This window comes from Cyphomyrmex costatus, unplaced genomic scaffold (assembly GCF_001594065.2).
Source record: "Cyphomyrmex costatus isolate MS0001 unplaced genomic scaffold, Ccosl1.0 scaffold270, whole genome shotgun sequence".
NCBI classification, from domain to species: Eukaryota; Metazoa; Arthropoda; class Insecta; order Hymenoptera; family Formicidae; genus Cyphomyrmex; species Cyphomyrmex costatus.
Window position 1 is genome coordinate 131384 of NW_017276800.1, and position 20226 is coordinate 151609.

The following is a 20226-nucleotide window of genomic DNA, read 5'->3' on the forward strand; positions in this document are numbered from 1 at the left end:
AAGAAGAAAGGAGGCATGAAGAGGGCGCCTCATGAGAGGGATCGGAAAAAATCTGAGAGAGGATGTTTTCACTCGAATGAACTTTGATACATCTGCTTTTTTTTTTTTTATTAAATAGTTTATAAATATTTATCTGATTTAAACACAATAGATTTTAATGATAATCACAAACCTGAATAAATTATCTTTATTTGTAATTGAAGATATTCGATATTATCGACTGTGGATATATATAATACTGCAGTGACCATTTCGATGGATAACTCAAACTCGTATGATAACAACATATTATGTTTTGTAGCTTTCAATTGGAAATTAAGTTTTAAATATTATTGGTATATGTCTACAAAACATTTAGATTTATTAATAATAAATGTGTATTATATATTATAAATTATAATTAATATATTCAAGTTACACTTACACAAAGTTTATAAGATATATTACTATACGCTAAGAAGATTCGCAGTAGTATCAGAGTTTCAATTTTTTAATATATTAAATAAGTTTTAAAAAAATAATTTTTTTAAGTAGAAATTAACAAGATTTATAATACGTGAAGAGAAAAATTGAGGTTGACAAAAACAAAAAAGTCGAAGTTTCCTCGTACGGTAAGCCCTGTTCGGTTCAACGTATTTCTATTTCTTCTTAGAAGAGCAAGAAAACGTTCCAACACACATTACTTTACTTTGACAAACACTCTCACGTCCGTCGCGAAGGATCAGCCGAAGCTTCCTCTCCTGAAATTCACGAAGACGACGGAGGATGATAGCCAAAAGCTACGGCACTTTCTACCACGGGTCCAGGGACTTTCCTCAGAGCGATAAAGAGTCATCACGACACTGCTAGTGGCTCCGCGGTGTTTCCCGAGGGAACTTCGTTCGATCACCTTTTAACAAGATGTTGTATATATAGAGAAACATGATGCGACAAGCACTATCGAGAAACTAGAAAAACAGAAAAAAATATATGTTTTACTTATTAATAATATCTTATAGTAACGAATTTTGCTTGTGTTTTGATCTAAAAGATTATAACTCTTTTATACATAATAATATAAATTATAAAAAGATATTGTTAAAAATTTATATTTTTTTTTACTTAACAACTTTTGTCATATGTAAAGGTACCCAAAAATTGAATCTGGAAATTTCTTTTTAGTTAAAACACTTTATTTCAGCGTATAATACAAGAAAAGAATTTATATCATTATTTCAATATGGCTACAACAACGAATAGTAAGAATTTTGAATGGAATCGTTCATGGTTGCTAAATTATCCGCGCTGTAAATCCGATTTTAGAAACCGACTTGTGTTGAATCAGCTGTACAGAAAATCAATATACTTCGGAAAGATTAATAACAAAGATTTATTCCTCTGAAATAATTGTTAATTTATAAATTGAGAGATTCAAAGCCAGAGAGAGAGAGAGAGAGAGAGAGAAAGAGTCACTTCGTGGGAATGAACGCGCGGCTGGCTCCGCGATAATATATATCTATTTATTACTAAAATTTGTTATTGTCTATTAAAATTGATATTGAGTGTTGATTATTATTTTTCATCGTGTAATTTTTTTAAAACGGAAACATAAAATGTAAAAATTTTTATGTATGTACATATACATATACACGCATAAAATATGAAATAAATTTTCACTTTTATATTTCCATTCTAAAAAAATTAACATAATTTTTCCTCTGACCGCCGGAATGTCATTGGGGTAGAATTTTTTTCTCTTTTTATAATTCCTCCCCCCCCCCCCACAGACAAATATTCAATTGTTACGATTCCAAAATCATTTTCAGATTAAAAAAATTCTTTTTTTGAAAAGTTACAAAAGATTCTGTTTGCATCTGAAAATAAATTCCAAATTGATAACGTATGACAGAATTTTTTTTTAACTTTCTGTAATATTTGAAAACTATCTGAGAAATCACCCTCAATACCAAGATCGTCGTCGCGACGGTGCGCGGCGTGCGACGCTGTGACGTATTGATGCGCATGCCGCGTCAAAGCGCAGAATCGCTCGGAGGTCGTGGACGTCGGCTGCTGGACGGATGGACGGCGCGGTCGGTCGGCCAGCGGGGGAACACGAAACGATACAGCTTCGCTAAATATAATACGAAGGCACGCGATTCTACTACGATCCGCAACGGCACGCGAAGCAGCATGACGGCGGCGACGACGACGGCGACGACAGTCGCCGTTTGAGACCCTCGACGTTTGTATTGCCGACCTTCCGTCACCTTCGTCGACGGTAATCGCGTAAGTATTGTTGTGCATCCCGTGTCTCCGAGGATCGACCGTGGAAAACTAAGTGGTGAGCCTTTCCCAGGCAGGTGCGTCCGCGAACGACGGATCCCCCAGGTACGATTCGCCAGGGGGTTTGCGATATTCTTGACGGAGCTTCTTTACCGGAACTCAATCGATTATCATCGTCGCTGAAACAGTAGGTGAGAGTCTTTTAAAATAATCTTTATGCACATAGTTTAATCATGCGTATATATTTAAAAAACTAAAGATTATATTTAATTTTGAAGAATTCGATTTAAGACTTGTAAAAATTGGTTCTTTAATTAATATTTAATAATTAGTAAATATTTTTAACAGCTTTATTTAAATATAAGTTTTTAATTATTTAATGAATATGTACTGTTTGTATTTGAAATATTTTAAAGATCTATCAAAAATGATCTACAAAATATCTATAAAATTATATATTTCAGATGTTTAATGTCTGTTGTGTGTGTTAGGAAAAAATAAGCTATTAAATTAAATAAATTATAATCGAAAATTATCATTTCTGTAAATAATGTTGTAATTTAAAATATTAACTCATAGATTTTACAGAGTTTATATACTATATTATATGTACATAACTAAATTTTATTCTTCATCATTTTGACTAGGATTAGAAAATTATTTCTCTTTTATTTATTTATAATTTACGAGTTCTTTTTTTATTGATATTATTATGAACGCGTTTCAACAAATATCTGCCTAATTTCTTAAATCATATAAAAAAGACCGAGAAATTTTGAAAACCTACCCATTGATTTGTTGTAATTGCGACGTATTCCAAGTCAAGGCAATGTAAATTTTATGATTATTCACCGTTAACTCAAAGTCATTTGCTCGTATTGTGTCTCGGTTTTCAATGCCAACCTCGTGGCTGCAAATATATGTGCCGTTTATTATCATTTTGCAGAATGGAACTAATCTCCGAGTAAGACATTTTAAATTTAAATGCCTAGATTGGTAATATTTATTGAAATATATTTGTAATCTTTAAAACTGCTGCATAGAAGGTATTAAATTAAGTCTCATTACAGTTTATTAAGTATTATTAAGAATTATTATTTAGAACAAGTTATTAAACAAATTAAGTAAAACTGTTCTATTATCTCTTTATACAAGAAAGATAGTTAACCATAAATACAAAATTTAGAAAATAAAATTTTTTATTTAAGATTGGCAACATTATGATCAGATGATGCAATGACAGCCGGCTTCTATTATTGATCGTCAAATACCGTAAGCACTGTGCTCAAACGGTAACATCCTGCAAACGATAGATTCGCAATAATAAAAAATACGTTGATAACACCCACTCATCCTTCCTGTATATTCTTTCTATACATCGCATGTGTAGGCACAATACGTGCATCTATCCGGATTTAGATTTACAGAATATTGAGTTTATATATAGATATATATATATTTAAAAAGAAATACAAATATTCTCTCTATCCTATGAATAAAACATTTGATATGTAGAATAATAATTTTTGTCTACCATTATTTTATAAGATCATAAACTTGATTTCCGATAGCAAATATTGAAAAATTATTTAAACTATTTTACATGTATTCAACAATTTGTTACGTTCAGATTTGCATGTTAAAAAAAAACGTATGTAAAAATTTATATAAAAATATACAATATATAGTATTTATGTAATAGAGATGAGTATCCAGAAGCCTGAAGACCTTTTATCGATTGTTATATCATCTGAACTTCCGCCGTCTTCGAATTCCCGACAGCTGTTTATAAATCAAGATCAACAGGTGTGTTCTTTTTACTATTAGAATTACTATAGCATTTTTTATTTTTAAAAAATAAATTTAGAAATTCTTTTTTTAACCAAAGTTCTGTTAATTCGGTGGTCAATCTGATATGATTCTTACCATGATTAAAATCTAATTTACATGATAATATAATAATTCGAAAGATACAATGATAATGTATTTTTTAAAAAGAGCAATAATGCAGCACAATATTTCGCAATTGAAGAGAAAAAAAAATGGCTTTTTTCTGTTCTCTCCACGAGAATTCTCTCCACTCGTTCTGAGAATTTTGTTTCACATATAAGCATTTGTTTTTCATAGGATGAAGAAGCGTCTGATTGTCCTCTATTAACACCAAGTCCACCACCTACCCAAACCGATGAGACTCTACAGTCGACGCCAATATTCAATGCTCTGGAAGGAACTCCATTAGAAATGATACCGCCAACGCTTGAAAATATTAATACAGAAGACGGACTTAACTTCATGAACATAGTGAACAGTTCGAGTAAACCTTTGAACGATGGTATGTATTTCTTATTTATTATAACACAATTAAATATGCATTATCTTCATATACATATATATAATATATTTTTGTTTTTTTTCTCTTTTTTTATTATTGAATTATAAATTTAGCTATTAATTTATAATAATAAAATAGAATTTTATAACAATATCATGTACTAAACATAAAATTAAAAAAGAAAAGAAAGAGATGGATGTACAATTTACATTTACGAATATACATATCTACTGTTTGTAGACGAAGACTTCTTCTTTTTAAATATTAAATATTCGTTCAGCTCAACGTTCTTGAGCTGAAAAGCTTACGTAATCGTGTTTCTGTATGTAACGTCGACGCTCGTTTATTAAAGCGCTTTTGATAATAGGATCCAGTTTCAATTTAAACGATCCAGTCAATCATTTCTATCACACGACTGGCATTTAATCTTCTTACATTTAATATTAAAATTGCCCAAATTAAAAAGATGACAACATCTCATTTGGTTACATAAAAATATTAAAAATATTTTTGTTTTAAGATTTATTTTTTTTTTAAATACAGAAACATTTTAATTTGTTTAAATACAATTTAATCATATAATTAGTGCGAATCTAATCATGATTTTTTAAATAATTTTTTTGTAATATAAAAATAATTTGTTTAAAAGGTTTTAATAGCAGTTGTATTATATTAAATGGTTTGCATGTCGTATCATGTAATGCTTCAGAACCGAGTTCACGTGATCCTATGGTGGAGTCCACTAGCAGCGGTAGCAGCAGTGACACAAACGAACCCGTTTGCGCACAATTGTTGACACAATTGAATACTGCCTATCAACATCTCGCACCAGATGCTCAAGCTTTAGTAAGTATTGGAATTTAAAGTCTTATTATTCTCTTCCAGATTTTTCAAATATAAAATAAAATCAACATGAAAAACGATTCAATAATATGTTTATTTAAATATTAAAAATTGAAAATTCTTTAAAATATTAAATATTCTCGATAGTTTTAAATATCTTAAAAAAATCCTTTTTAGAAGTATTTGAATATCGTTAAAATTTTTTAAAATAAAATAATTGTATTTGTGTATGAAATGAGAATTTAAACTTCAAAACTTTCGAGATTGTTAATATACTTATTTTTTTTAAATCTAGTTCTGAAATATTAAAAAAACGATTTTTATAAATTTTTTGTACATTCCAAATTATTTAATCTTGCGCCCATTATTATTACTTGTACGTGTATATGTGCCTATTATTGTGCTTAGTGTATTGTATGTTTATCATAAGATTCATAAACTCCGTCTTTGCTACTTGCAAAAGCAAAGGGCATCTGTGCTATTTCATACATTATATGTATATTTTTATACATTTGCCTGACACAGAGAAAGAGGATACTTTATTATATGTATCATATGTGCACGAAAGATACTACCTTATGATTGCATTTACATAGTCGTGATTGTATTCACATTCGCAATCTGAATCTTTTTACCTAAGTCTCCAACTAAATTGTTACTTCGTATTTATTCATCGTTTTATCATCTTGCCTGCTTATATATATAGAAATCTAGTACAGATAAGACTAGGGTGACCATATGAAATGACGCATGCAATATAAGCAAGAGAACTTTTACGTCATCTTTTCAATAAAATTTGAATAAAAAAGATATTTATCATAGAGCTATATAATTTTTTTATATTTAAATTATAATTTAATTAAAATTTTTTTTAATTATACAATTTTTTAATTTAAATTATATAATACTTTAATTTTTATTTAAATGTTTAATAATTTAACTGACATAAATTAATAGATATAATTAAGTATTTAACTGTACGTTTAATAGAGTATCTTTTAGAACATAAAATTAGTTTTCCGTTCTGTATATTTTATTAATTTCTTAATCGCGGAGATATTTTGAATATAAAATATTAGGTTGAATCTAAAGAAACCTGCAAAAACGTCCGAGGATTCCTTGTGAAAGAGGACCTGTCCTCGAAAACTGGGACGCCTGATTCCCGGATCTGGTCACCCTAGGATTGACATTTCGTTACTGTGTCATCGGAGATTTAAAAGAAATGTAGGTAGGTGTACTTATATGAATGTCCCTCTCGATTTATGTACGTGCCTTTGCTGTCCTACATTTGAACTGAAATTCAAGAGGATTCCTGATCTTCAATAATTTCATATTGACTAAAATTCATCGCTTGCCGCTTTCTAACAATCATCATACGTATTTATGTCTTAACTGTTTAGTTTTACAACCAGGAGAACGGCGGTAAACCACCACTCGTTGGAATACAACTGGTAGTGCCGAAGCCGCCCAAAGATTATCGTTTCATGAAGTGGAACTGGCCATTGATACGGAAGACATGCTACTGGTCATTGATGTCGATCTTGACCGGATGTGCCGCTCTCGTTGTCGGCATTATCGCCACAATGCCTAAGAAGTATGTGTACGAATGTTATGTATGTTTATCTGTGTGAATAAGCTCGAGAGTGATAAAAGATTAAAAAGAACAATTGTAATTTCTGATTCAAAGGAATTGCCGATAATCTCAATATGAGAAAGTGGTTTATACGAATTAGATAGCAAAGTTAATTGAAGTATCTTTTCTGTAGACAACTGCGAGTATTTTACGTTGTCACTTTATGCAATTTGTACATCATACAATAAAAATTTCAATTTCAATTTTTCTCCTACAAATCACGAGTAAAATAATATTTTACCCAACTCAAATTTAATTTGCACATAGTATACTTGTATGTAAATGCAAAAATAAACGTTTTATCAGAAAGTATATAATGATCTTTGAGATAAATTATATATGTGTATACAGTTAAAATTTGTGATATTTGGTCACTTTCTCGTAAAATGTTAAATGTTAAATATTAACGCGCAAATATAGTAAACATTCAGCACAAAATTTTAAGAAAAATGAGTGGATATTTTTAACACAAACACACACAAAATGTTCTTCACTGCGCATACTCAGTGAGAAATGACAATGAAATCGACATCGAATTGATGAAAGCATAATTTCATATGAATTATTTGCATGTTAGATGCGACCCACCGATGGAATGGTGGCAAGGCAGCACTTTCTACGAAATATTCCCGGCGTCCTTTCAGGACTCGACGAAGGGCGCCGATGGGATCGGTGATTTGCGAGGAATAATTATGCGGCTAGATTACTTAAAGAATTTCGGAGTACAGGCCATACGACTCAACTCGATATTCCCGGCGCCGCATTACCCGGAATATTATTCGGACATTAGCAACATGACGGATGTGAACAAGGAGTTGGGCACACTGGGAGACTTTTCCGTTCTCATCCACGAGATCCACAAACGAAATATGAGTATTGTCCTCGATTTACCTCTATATCCGTTTGTGAAGAGCTCGAATGAAGCGAAGGCGAACGAGACTGAACATATACTTCGGAAGAGAAGAGATCTAACGAATAGCGCAATAACTCGAGACATACTGCCATCCGCACCGTCCACGGTCGCCGCCATCCGCGACGCCCTGTCGACACCGCTGCAGGAAGTGAAGAGACAAACGTTTCCCTCCGGTCACTCAGCTCGTCAGCAGGAGCATCCTGTTAGCGAGGCTATCAGAATCTGGCAGCAGCGAGGAGTGGATGGCTTCTATCTGAAGGGGCTGGAACATTACGTTGACGAAAATACGTTTGTGAGTGATCTTAGATACTGGAGGTCTCTTCTGCATCCGGGCAGTATCTTTATTTGTCACTTAAATGTCTTGGACGCTGCTACCTCTGCCGCAAGAAACTCCATTCTGTCCAAGATAGATCTGATTGACGTGACTCTTCGTCTGGCGAATGGCACAAAAAATATCAAAGCACAGATTGAGAGTATCACGAAGGGCGTGCTTTTCGACAAACCCTCTTATCCATGGATCCACTGGTCCGTAGGTGGTGTAGACACTAGCAGAGTGGCCTCCACTATGACCGTTAAGAATGCTAGTGTGGCAGCTTCTCTTCTCGGCATGATGCTACCTGGGACGCCGAGTATATTCTATGGAGATGAGGTACAAATTATATTATGAACGGGATCCACGAGCTTGGAGTACTTAGTCAACCAGATTTGCTTGAACTTTGCACTGCTGATGAATGTTGTCAACAGAAAGGTTACCCTAACGTAGAATCTGTTGTATTAATTATAAGATGTTGGCGACAGAATGTCATACAAACTACTAACAATTTTGACAGCAAATTGGCAGTAAAAATCGAGCAGATTTGCATCGATTTTGACGTAGATTAATAGCAGAAATTGAACAAAATCTGACAAGTTTGATAAGTTTTACTCGATTTTCTTCAGCAGAATATTTAATGCATAAGAATCTGCAGAATTTTTCTAATTAAATTTGCTAATACTTTGTGAATATAGTTTGCTTACTGGATATTTACATAATTCTCATGTTTAAAAAATATGCAATTATTTTTTTTTTTTCATTTCATGAGTGTCATCATTATTTTTTGCAATGCGAGATATTATTAGGATATTAATTCAGTGTTTTTTATAGTGAATATTTCTTTTTAAGATATTTATAAAATATTTAATACATGTGAAAAACAGTTATTATTAATCGGATTTTCATGTACCCAGATAGGTATCGAAGATTGTGAATGTCGAGATCATAAGGATTTGGCACATGTGCATAATTTGGTTCCTATGTATTGGGAGAAGGAAGAAGGCTCCGGTAGCACTTTTTCGCCTTCGGGAGTTACCGCTTGGCTACCCGAAGCTGGGAAACCTATGGAAACCAGTTTAAAAAGCACCGTTACAGAAATGGCGAAGCTAAGAACGGAAGCTACGCCGATTTACGTCAAAGCGGTGCTAAGAGAGAATCAAAGTACCGCGAATTGTGATGTTAGGTAAAGCTTTTTAATTTACGTGAGTTTCCGGATTTGTAATTTTCCTTGATATTTTTCCTTATAAATCTAAATGTCTTTAACGATTACTCATCTTTTTAAAAACTCAAAAAATTAATTTTATTTCTTTATTTTGCATGTGACTAAATACACGTTTTTGTCTTGCTACACTCAAAAAAGTATTTAATTTTAAAATATTTCATTCTTGTCTCTGTTTTTTAAACACTTATGTTCATTTACATCAATGTAGATTAACTTTAATCTTGGTTTAACTTACTGTTCATCTTTCTCTAATTTTTAGAATTAGGAAAAGACGAAGAACAAGCAAGTTGAATCGAGATTAAAGTTAATTTACCATTGATGAAAATGGGCATTAAAGATGTTTTAGTTTTAAATTTTTAATAAATAAAACACTATGTATTTGGATTTAAAAATTAAACACTTCTTTTTATAATATAGATAAAATAATTATTGCATTTTAAATTTTAAATTGTCGACAGATTGTCTTGTTACATGTAACAATGATGCAAAATATTATGTATATGATAACTTGATTTATCTTCTCTCATCTAGGTATGTGGAAGACGAAATGATCGTAATTGAGCGGTGGTATCCACGAAGAAATTCCTATGTGTTTGTGGCCAATTTCGGCAACAAAACGCGCATAAAGGATCTGTCATTTCTTTATTACGGTGGTTATGTTGTTGTTGGACCAAGTTACAGAATAAATCGGAATGTGTACTTCAAAAAACTTACCGTCCCTCCTGGAGAAGCGTTTGTTATAAAACTGGATAAGTAAGATAGTGTCTCGGTTGAAAAATAGGTTCTCTTATATTGTGAGATTATATTTTCATTTATTAAACATTATTAACAGTATGGATATCTCACAACGAAATAAAATTTTATTTTATGAAATTTCAGAAATAAAATATTTCTTGAATGATTAAAGATAAGAAATTTTTTGCGAATTGCTTTAGGAATGTGAAAATAAATAAAGATTTTTTAATTATTTTTTTATTAATTGAAAGATAAGACGAACCGTGTCCAAAATTAAAGAATCAAAAGAGAGTCCAATAAATTGTTCATTGTGACTAATACAATTAATAACATCTATCTTACAGCATTACAAATTATCATTATTTATGTATATTATATTAAAAAATTAGATTTTTACAACGAATTTCAATGCATATCGATCACAATATACTCATAAAATCGATCTAATGCGGTTGTGTTTGCAATTTTACAGTGTGCAGGTATTATTGTATTTATTATCGGTCTCTATATATAAAAACATTACAGAGGCTTTACATTTTTGTATTATACTTCCTTTGATAAATCAAAATCTATTGTGTATCATAATGTACCAAAATTCATCTTTGTTATGACGATCAAAATATGGTATAAAATCTCTCCGTAAGTAGAAAGGCTAATTAAAAAAATACTTTTTACGATATAATGGTTATAATAATAATCGTTTTGAGTACTTATACAATGTTGTCTAATTATGTTTGTCGTTGGCATCGAATTATACAATTATATATACGATTTTTAGATAATTATTATATATGTATATTAGAAATAGAAATGTATCGTATATATTAATTGACTGTATGAATGCAAAGAACTTATATATCAACAAAATTATCTCTATATATTTACACAGATAAATAAACAAAGTTCTGAATATATTGCTGTCTATATTGTATTAATTGTGTAATAAGTTTTTATACAATAAAAATGGATAGCAACAAACATAAAATTAAAAACACTTATTTGATTAAAAAAGCGAAAATGTATTGTTGATTATTTAATTTTCCTATGTAAGTACATAATTATATATAATTTCAGCTTATTACGCTTTATTTTAAATTTGTTCGATATATCGGGGGTCCAAAAAAGGCACAAATTTAAAAAGACGATAAAGATGGACATTAAAATATGAAAATACAAGAACAATTATTAAAAAATTATTTTGTTAATGTAAAATATTCATTTTGCATATTAATAGATTGTATAATGTAATAATGTAATAAGCTTGGGGGGGGGGGGGGGGGAACGAAATTTTTTGGAACATCCTTTTGGAACATGATCATATCGAAAATTATGATTATCTGGACGGCGATCTATCCTTTTTGTAAAAATTCTATAAAAAGTCACAACAAGTTGTTAATAATAAGGGAATAATTCAAATTCTTCATTAACATTTCTTATAGAAAATAATTAAACATTTAATTTTCTCTGGGGTGAAAAATCAAATAATTATAGATGCTTTATTATTTTATGATACGATTTTATTTTGTTAATTTTGACTACTGCTTACCTTCGTGGCTACATCAACAAGATTCTCGGTCATGGCAGTACCAGTCTGCTGTACCATATTATAGAAGTGTCCTTTTTGTCGTAAAAGGATATATGGATGGCCAAGTTCCTAAAATTAACGTCTATGATAGTTTTGTAAAGTACCTGTATCGAGGAAGAAATTCCGAAATCTAAACATTTTATAATTTGAAGCACTTGCTATATATTTTTTTGAGAAATAATAGGTAAGAATAACTATACAAATTGTAGCGCTAAACTTATTGGAATCGTGTTTTTTTTTTTTTAATTATTTAGCTAGCTATTAATTCGTACTTACCACAAGATGTCCAGCATCCATTACGAATATTCTATCACTGTCCATAATGGTATTCAATCTATGAGCTATGGTAAACACAGTACAGTTTATAAATTTTGTTCTAACTGTCTTTTGTATAAGGGAATCCGTGTAAGGATCTATGTTGGCAGTTGCTTCATCCAGTATCATAATCCGATTGTTTTTGATAATAGCACGCGCGAGGCACAGCAGTTGCTTCTGGCCGACGCTGAAGTTCGATCCCTCATCAGACACCTTTGTGTTCAATCCGGCAGCCATCTCGGAAATCGTTTCCTTCAGCTCGACGTCTTGGAGCGCTTGCCACAGTACGGCGTCCGAATACTGATCGAAAGGATCGAGATTCCGTCGCAGACTACCAGTGAACAGAAATGGCTCTTGAGGAATAATACTGATCTTCGAGCGGAAGTCGTGCAGGGCGATCACACCAGTGGATACATCGTCTATGAGGACCTCACCTTCCACGTAGGCCAACCGAAAGAGAGCGTTGATCACAGATGACTTTCCTGCGCCAGTTCTGCCGACGATACCGATCTTTTCTTCCGGCATGACAGTAAAGCTGATATTCTTGAGGATGCAAGCACCTCGAGGATTGTATTTTAAGTTTACGTTTTTAAACTTCACAAGACCCTTTGTAGGCCAATCGTCCGGCGGCTTAGCATCCGGTTTGCTGTCAATCATCGGCTCTTCCTCCAAATGGCTGTACTCGAGTATTCTCTCTATAGAGGTCAACTGACTCTCCAGCTCGGCCGTTTGTCTAATTCCCCACTGCAGCATGTTTGTCAATGCCATAGTTTGCGTGATTATCAGACCGATGTTACTAACAACAGCCAATCCGTCAAAAACAGTGAAAGCTATGATTATTGCTCCAATGTAAAGCTGGCAAATAACATCGATGTAGAAGCCGAATGCTCGAGAAGTGGACAGGAAGAGGAAGCAAGCGGACGTATGAACATCCTGATGAACGCATAGGTCAGATATTAATATTTCTTCAGCGCCAAAAGCTCTAATTGTCGTCAGACCTTGCAGAGATGCCCCAAGAAGATCGAAGATCGGCGAACGTGCTGAGCAAATTGTTCTTTATTATCGTATAATTTATTTTAAAAAATTAATGTTTATAAAAAGAGCTACAGCCACACGCTAGATTTGATTAGCGATGTTTATTGTAAAAACAATTACAAAAATTAAGTAAAAATATGATATTATGTCGAATTAATCGACATAATATCTATGTTTTAGATTTTAAGATTATATATTTTGCGCACTGCTAACAGCGTTGACTCTTAATAGCCTTTATGTTTTTACTTAATTTTTGTAATGGTTTTGAAACATATAAGAGTCTATAATTCAATTATATTATTAATTTATCAAAATTTTTTATTGTAAAACATTTGTATATAAATTATAAATTAGACTCTCCCAGGCGTCTAAGATAGGCTATTGTAGTGGAAGCGTACCTTAGACGCCTGGGAGAGTTATTCAATCGAGATTCTATATATACAGATATACGCGTATCAAAGCACTTACGAGAATTTGCGAATATCAGTAGACCTCTGATGGTGGGTCGACGTAATAATATTCTTCGCAATATTTATCGAAAAAGAGCTATGAATAGAAGAGAGAAGTTATGAAGGACAAGAGTCCTTTATACATAATTTTATTGTTATTATTTAAGATTGAAAAGGACTTCGTATAAGTCGAAACGTTTCATTTTTAATTTCTATACATACATCTGAATTATTGTTTAATTAAGGCCATATCACAATTTGAATATTTGAAAGCGTGTAAAATAGACAAAATTATTCCGCCACATATCAAGCATAACAATTTACGTAATTATTTATTAGATCTTGACAATGATTCATCGATTATAACTTTATAAACGGAAGACATTATAATTTGTATTCTCACAATTGCGAAAATAATTTATTCTTTTATTATTTTACTGAAGATGGCTTCATTTAGAGCTGAAACGTCTAATTTATAATTTATATACAAATGTTTTACAATAAACGTCGCTAATCAAATCTAGCGTGTGGCTGTAGCTCTTTTTATAAACATTAATTTTTTATATCTAAGCCACTTATAATATATATTAAAATTTATTTTAATTTTCGTTAAGTAATACAGCACAATTTATTCCAACAATATTGCAATAATTGCAATGCTGTAGCAATATTGTTGCAAGCTTCTGTGCTGTACAAACAAAAACAAAATCTGTGAAATCTAATTTGAAGAAAACAATTTTAATAAAATACTTAAATAAAATAATTAGTTTAGAGCATGCAAACGAATTTAGAAGAACGAGAATTTGAAAATAATTTCTCGCTGGTTACAAATATTGTTTTTTGTAAATGTCGCACGGTATGGATTATACTTACTTGTCCCTTCGAGACGCTTGATACTGCGACTAGTACTGATATATATCATTCGAAAATAGGTGAAAATGCAAGCGCAAAGCAAAGTGGGTATTGCCAGCCATGGGGTAACCGCTATGACCATAATTGCTACCGTGATCGAGATGAGTCCGATTATTATGATGTCGAATACGCACATTGACAGCAATAAGTCGACAATATTGATATCTCTAGCAAACCTAAAATAAAAAACGTTAATTTTTTTAGATTAAATCAAACTCAATTTATTTAAAAAAATCGTTAAAAATTAATAACAATAAATAAAAACCACTATAAATGATTATAATTAAATAAGAAAAATTTTAATAGTTATTAGGGTGCCGTCACGTGCGACGTGATTTGCGTAAGCGTACCTTACGTTAACCAATCAAATCGTCTTAACTGAAATAATGCGTAATACCTGATACAATTTGATTGATTCACGCAAATTATGCTTACGTAAGTTACGTCGCATGTGATGGCACCCTCAGAGAGCGTACTTATTGTTAGAGAAGAGAAGAAAAATTAGACGTACGCGTCTAGTTAGTTGCTGTGCTCTTCTACACTTACCTGTTTAATATACGGCCAGCTGGATTAGTACTGTAGAAATACATGGTTGCACGCAATATACTGCGAAACATGGCGGAGTGGAGATTTATCGAGGACCACATGCACACATTAAAGTACACGACTGTTTGGAATTGCCACAGTAGTATGATGGCCGCTATCATAGCGCTGTATATATAGATCATGGAATCGCGAGGCAATGGACCTTCCCACTGAAAGTCCAGGGTAGAATTGCCCATTTCATGCCACGAGCTCGATTCGACGTTTACCCAGAACGCGACGAAATAATCGCTACCGCCGGATACTACCTGGTTCGCTAAGAAGATTAACATCATCAATGTGATCATGATAGGACTCTTACTCGCCTTAAAGTAAGCGAAGAATATTTTGCGAGATATGCGACCCTTCGCCAGCGTTTCCTGCGTATCAATCGGCAAAATGTCCCCGTGATCCTTCGTTTCAGCCTTCATCGAAATTCGACGCTGCATCTCGGACTGTCTATGCTCAGTTTCTTTGTCCTTTGTGTCTGTCGCCTTCACCAGCTTCATAAAATCGTGGCCCAATGTTTGTAATTGGTCGAATGTACCTTTCTGCTCGATACTACCATTGTTCATCACAATAATCTGATCGGCGAGTTGCAAATACTGTAGCTGATGCGTCACCAGAATCCTTGTTTTCCCCTGGTAGGTAATTGTTGGACAAAATAATTAAAATTTGGAATTACAAGAAGCTATCCAAGAGATGTTCTAAGGCTAAGAGGATACCCTTAAGACAATAGTCTAATCACTTGGAGAACTGTGTTGTACAGAAATATGAATATTTTGCGGCTCTTACTTTTAAATAGCCAAAGATACACTTGTCTACAAGACGTCTGCTGACGTGCGTATCCACGGCGGAGAGAGGATCATCCAGCAGGTAGATATCGGCGTCTTTGTAAATCGCTCTTGCCAGGTTGATTCTAGCACGTTGACCACCGCTCAGATTTATCCCTCTCTCGCCCACGATGGTGAGATCGCCATGGGGAAATGAGTTTATGTCTGATTCCATCTGGCAGACTCCGATCACTTCGTCGTAACGCGTCTTATCCATCGTCTGACCGAACAGAACATTCTGCTTCACAGTGGATGCAAAAATCCACGGCTGCTGGCTGACGTAGTTTATTCTGCCACAGCATTCGATGCTTCCACTTGTCAGAGGTAATTCCTGAAGTATCGCTTGCAAGAGACTGCTCTTACCCGAACCCACCTGACCGACAATAGCGATGAAGCTTCCAGGTGGCACGCTTAAACTCACGTCACGCAACGTGTCTTCTTTTCCGTCGCCGTGCCATTTGGCGCTTACGTTAGTCATACAAATTGCGTACGAATCAATGACAGTTTGACATATGTTTTGTCTTGTTTTAGTGATCTCAGCGTGCAGCATGAATCTTCGTAGACGACGAATACAAACTAATGCCTGTACCAATTGATGAAGACCTATAAAACACAAGTTATATAAAATACATATATCCTTTTTTTGTAAATTATTTTTCTCGTTATAGATAGGAATATAACCCAATATAATAGTAATCTTCAACAAATACTGAATTTTGTTAATCTTTACAAGATTGTTAAAATTATTATTATCAAAATATATAGAAAGTAAATAATTTAATTTATATACCGAATTATATATATATGGCTTTATATCTTATCTTTATTAGGTAAAGCTATTATAAGTTATAATCTTTGCTAAAGATTATTTCTTCACCGTTTATAAAAATATTAAATCTTGAAATTTGCGTCAATTATCTTACCCATCGAAAATCCAAAAATTAACGAATTCCGTAAAACGTTGTAATATGCTGTTACCAAGTACACTTTTTCAGCATTGATGTAATTTCCGAATAGGACATATGCCAATACTGCAACGAAAATACTAAGTCGTGGTATATAGCAGTCAAGAGTAAGAGCTAATTGTTTCAAGATGGAGTATTTCTTTATTACATTCATTTCATGCCTGGAAATAATTAAATTTTGATAACAATTGATATCAATAAAAGTAAAGATACAAAACAAATCTTTAGTGAATTATATGGAAAAATATAATGCATAAAAATAATAATATTACAAATAATTAAAATGAACAATTCTAGATTATTCATAAGTTAATATCCGCTCGTATGATAATAAAACAAATTCTTAAATAGCATACCAGGTCAAGTTATTTATTTGAACGAGCTAATAATAGATACTAAAATTAATTTTAAATAATCTTTACTCAAATAAATGACTTGACTTGGTACGCTATTTAAGAATAATATTACATATAAATTAATATAAAAAAGAAAAAAGAGATAGGAGACAGATGTTTTTAGTTATACTTACTTTCTCGCCTTTTCCACGAGATTAGAAAAAGGAATCTCCCAAACATACATTTTAATTACTTGTAATCCAGTAATTACTTGATTCATCAGTCTAAGTCTATTGTCTGTCTTTTCTGCTAATTTGAGCGTTAAAGGTGCAATTATCTTCGCCAAGCACGCTGAAACGGTTTTGATATACTGTAATATTTTATCGAATACGTAATGTAATATTGTTACAGAGATGTATCAATTGTACGATTTTTATAATCATTTATTAACAGAAAAACGCCAACCTTGAAAAGGCATAAACAGTAAGAACACCGATATTCCTATCAATGCTGCCCAACCAATTTCAAAAAATGTAATGTATGTAATCCATATGATTTGAAGAGGAGCGATCCAAATGTAATGCAGATCTACCAGAGACGTTTCCAATCTAGTAATATCGCTACTCAGAAAATTTACCATCTAAAAATGTACAAACTGAATTAGTCTTTCAGCAAGCATTTATTGAAATGTTCTTTTGACTATGGCTTTATATGGGGTATAAATATTAGTATAATAAGAACAGTAGAAAAAGGCTCGACAATAATAAATAAATCATTAAATATTAGTAGTACATATAGTATCGTTTCCAAAATTATTTCAGTATAAAGAATTGCTTCATATTCTTCGATATCCCTATTCTTCTAATTTCTGCATTCTCTATCTAGTGCTCCCTTTACGTCACATTTGGGGTGTGGTCGAGTTGCCACTACGAATGCTTTGAAGCGTTTCTTGATTGGTCAATTTGTAAAATTCTTTCTTTTGATTGGTCAATCAAACGCTTCAAAGCATTCGTAGTGGCAACTCGACCGTGATCAGATATGTCCTGAGGAAGTAATATTTGACTTGTATCTGCAGGCTTACCTGTCCAACGGATGTTTCACTGTCTAACACAGAATTGGAGAGTTTTAATATTTTTTGATAAATCAAGGCGGTACAAGCCACTTTAATTTTCAATCCTATGTGAAAGGAGCAATGTACGCAATAATGAGTAATAAAAGTGTCCATGATGGACAGAAGAATTATACCGACTGCGCTATAATACACCTCGTTGTTCCATTCTTTCTTGTTGATCGCGAAATAGCGCAACAAAGTAGCAAGTAATAACGGTTGATACATTCTATAAAATAATTAAACATTATTAGAAGCAGTAACGTATATATAAAAATTATTTTATAAATAATAGACATTAATAACTTATTAACTTATAACTTTTGGCTGATCAGTTTTTCTTAAATTCACTCTGAATCATTTAAAAAAGGCAAAGTTGTTAAGTAAAGCCAAAGTTTAATTTTGAATGCATTATATACAATTTGTTTATCTTTATTTGCTTAACGTACCTAGAAAACAACTCCATAACTGCTTCTGCAATTCCAATTAGAAGAAGCGGTTTTCCGAAACAGCGCAATAGCACCCTAAGTAATTGTGGTTTGCTACCATTTTTCTTTTTAGCGCATAATTCCACTTCTCTTTCCCAAGCTTTGCCTATAATTTCGCCTAAGTTGTTGGTTCTGTCTTGTGTAAGAGTGGCGTAAAGATCGGATTCCTCCAAATCTTTTTTGTAACCAGTTCGAAAAATTTTTCGGGTCCACCTGTATGTATTAATTGTTAAACTCCTTAAATCCACGTATATTAGGTACTTAATTATTATCTTAACTCATGTAAACATATGAATATTTGCACGTATACACATACAAGTGCATACACATACTTCTGTGGAGAACCTTGAACGCGCATTAAAGTATCTTTTAAACGTAAAGCTTCAAATCATTTGCAATAAAAATATTTTTAATATTTATATTTCTTTATCATCACGCCGCATTAATATTATAACATAATATTTTAGAATAAATACATCTTTATAAGCAATTTATTTAAAATATTATATTTAAATGTAAACTTTCAATCGCAAACGTATTAAACTTTATTAAATAATCTATGTATATATACATTTACTTTTAATATAGATAACATTATAAGATATCACTTGTAATACTTACCAAAAAGTGAGAAGAGAAATTATATTTGTATTTTGCCGTGGATTTTTTGGATATTTTTGTCGATCGTTGCTTATCATGGTGACATATACAATTTTTATTCATCTTCAAATACTTTTCATTTTATTATATTTGTAAGCGTTTCAGTTACAGTATAATTATGTGATTCCATCAAAAAATCTATAATTAAAATTAAAGCCACGAAGTACTTATCATATATAATATATTAGCAAACATAAAATTTAAATTAAAAAAATAGTTCAGAAGGTATTTTTTATAAGTAATTTTAAAACTTTTTAAATATATTCTCTTTGTACTCACCAAATTAACTGTTAAGGACCTTTTCAAACTTCTCTTTAACCGTCTGAAAACAAGGCAGTCGAGTTTGTCTGACACTTTATCACACTCTCCCTGTGTGCTATATCATATTTCCTTGAATGAGAAAGATACATATTCTTATCGTGAGTAAAGTTGAACAGTATACATAATGCAAACAAATTTCCAAGAAAAAGAAGATATATTTAAAAGATATAATCAATTAGCTCATTCGAGTAATGCAACTCTAATGTGATTGCTGTGTACTTGGCGAAAGACGCTACTGTGTCTACTGAATCTCGTTATCCTGATGCTTAAACGGTTGTAAATTTACTGATAGCACAAATCTCTTTTTATCACTGTTTTCCAACGACACGTGTTTATGCTTTTGTTTAATATAAGAGCTAGTCGCTTTAAAACATTTTCAAATTTA

The 20226-nt window shown here is 32.1% G+C and overlaps 2 protein-coding genes across 3 annotated transcripts; one reads left to right on the forward strand and one right to left on the reverse strand.

The window, feature by feature from the left end:
• Nucleotides 1-2189: 2189 nt before the first annotated feature.
• Nucleotides 2190-10361, forward strand: LOC108774664 (maltase A2). Of its 2 annotated transcripts, none has more exons than XM_018540814.1 (9): nt 2190-2265; nt 2336-2453; nt 3965-4068; nt 4390-4594; nt 5304-5440; nt 6838-7031; nt 7648-8632; nt 9211-9479; nt 10050-10361. In XM_018540814.1, exons 3-9 carry the CDS (start codon nt 3967-3969, stop codon nt 10273-10275), a joined length of 2118 nt encoding a protein of 705 aa, XP_018396316.1. In that variant the 5' UTR covers nt 2190-2265; nt 2336-2453; nt 3965-3966; the 3' UTR covers nt 10276-10361. The 2 variants fall into 2 exon arrangements, with proteins under 2 accessions (XP_018396316.1, XP_018396317.1); XM_018540815.1 differs by having other exon boundaries at nt 2336-2449; nt 10050-10275.
• Nucleotides 10362-11538: 1177 nt separating this feature from the next.
• On the reverse strand, nt 11539-19625 carry LOC108774660 (probable multidrug resistance-associated protein lethal(2)03659). Its single transcript, XM_018540811.1, has 12 exons — nt 19482-19625; nt 18822-19073; nt 18346-18601; nt 17730-17904; nt 17459-17615; nt 16888-17090; nt 15927-16567; nt 15096-15772; nt 14511-14725; nt 12115-13193; nt 11800-11907; nt 11539-11622 (listed from the first exon to the last, which is right to left on the reverse strand). Exons 1-12 carry the CDS (start codon nt 19556-19558, stop codon nt 11587-11589), a joined length of 3876 nt encoding a protein of 1291 aa, XP_018396313.1. The 5' UTR covers nt 19559-19625; the 3' UTR covers nt 11539-11586.
• Between the last annotated feature and the right edge of the window lie 601 nt (nt 19626-20226).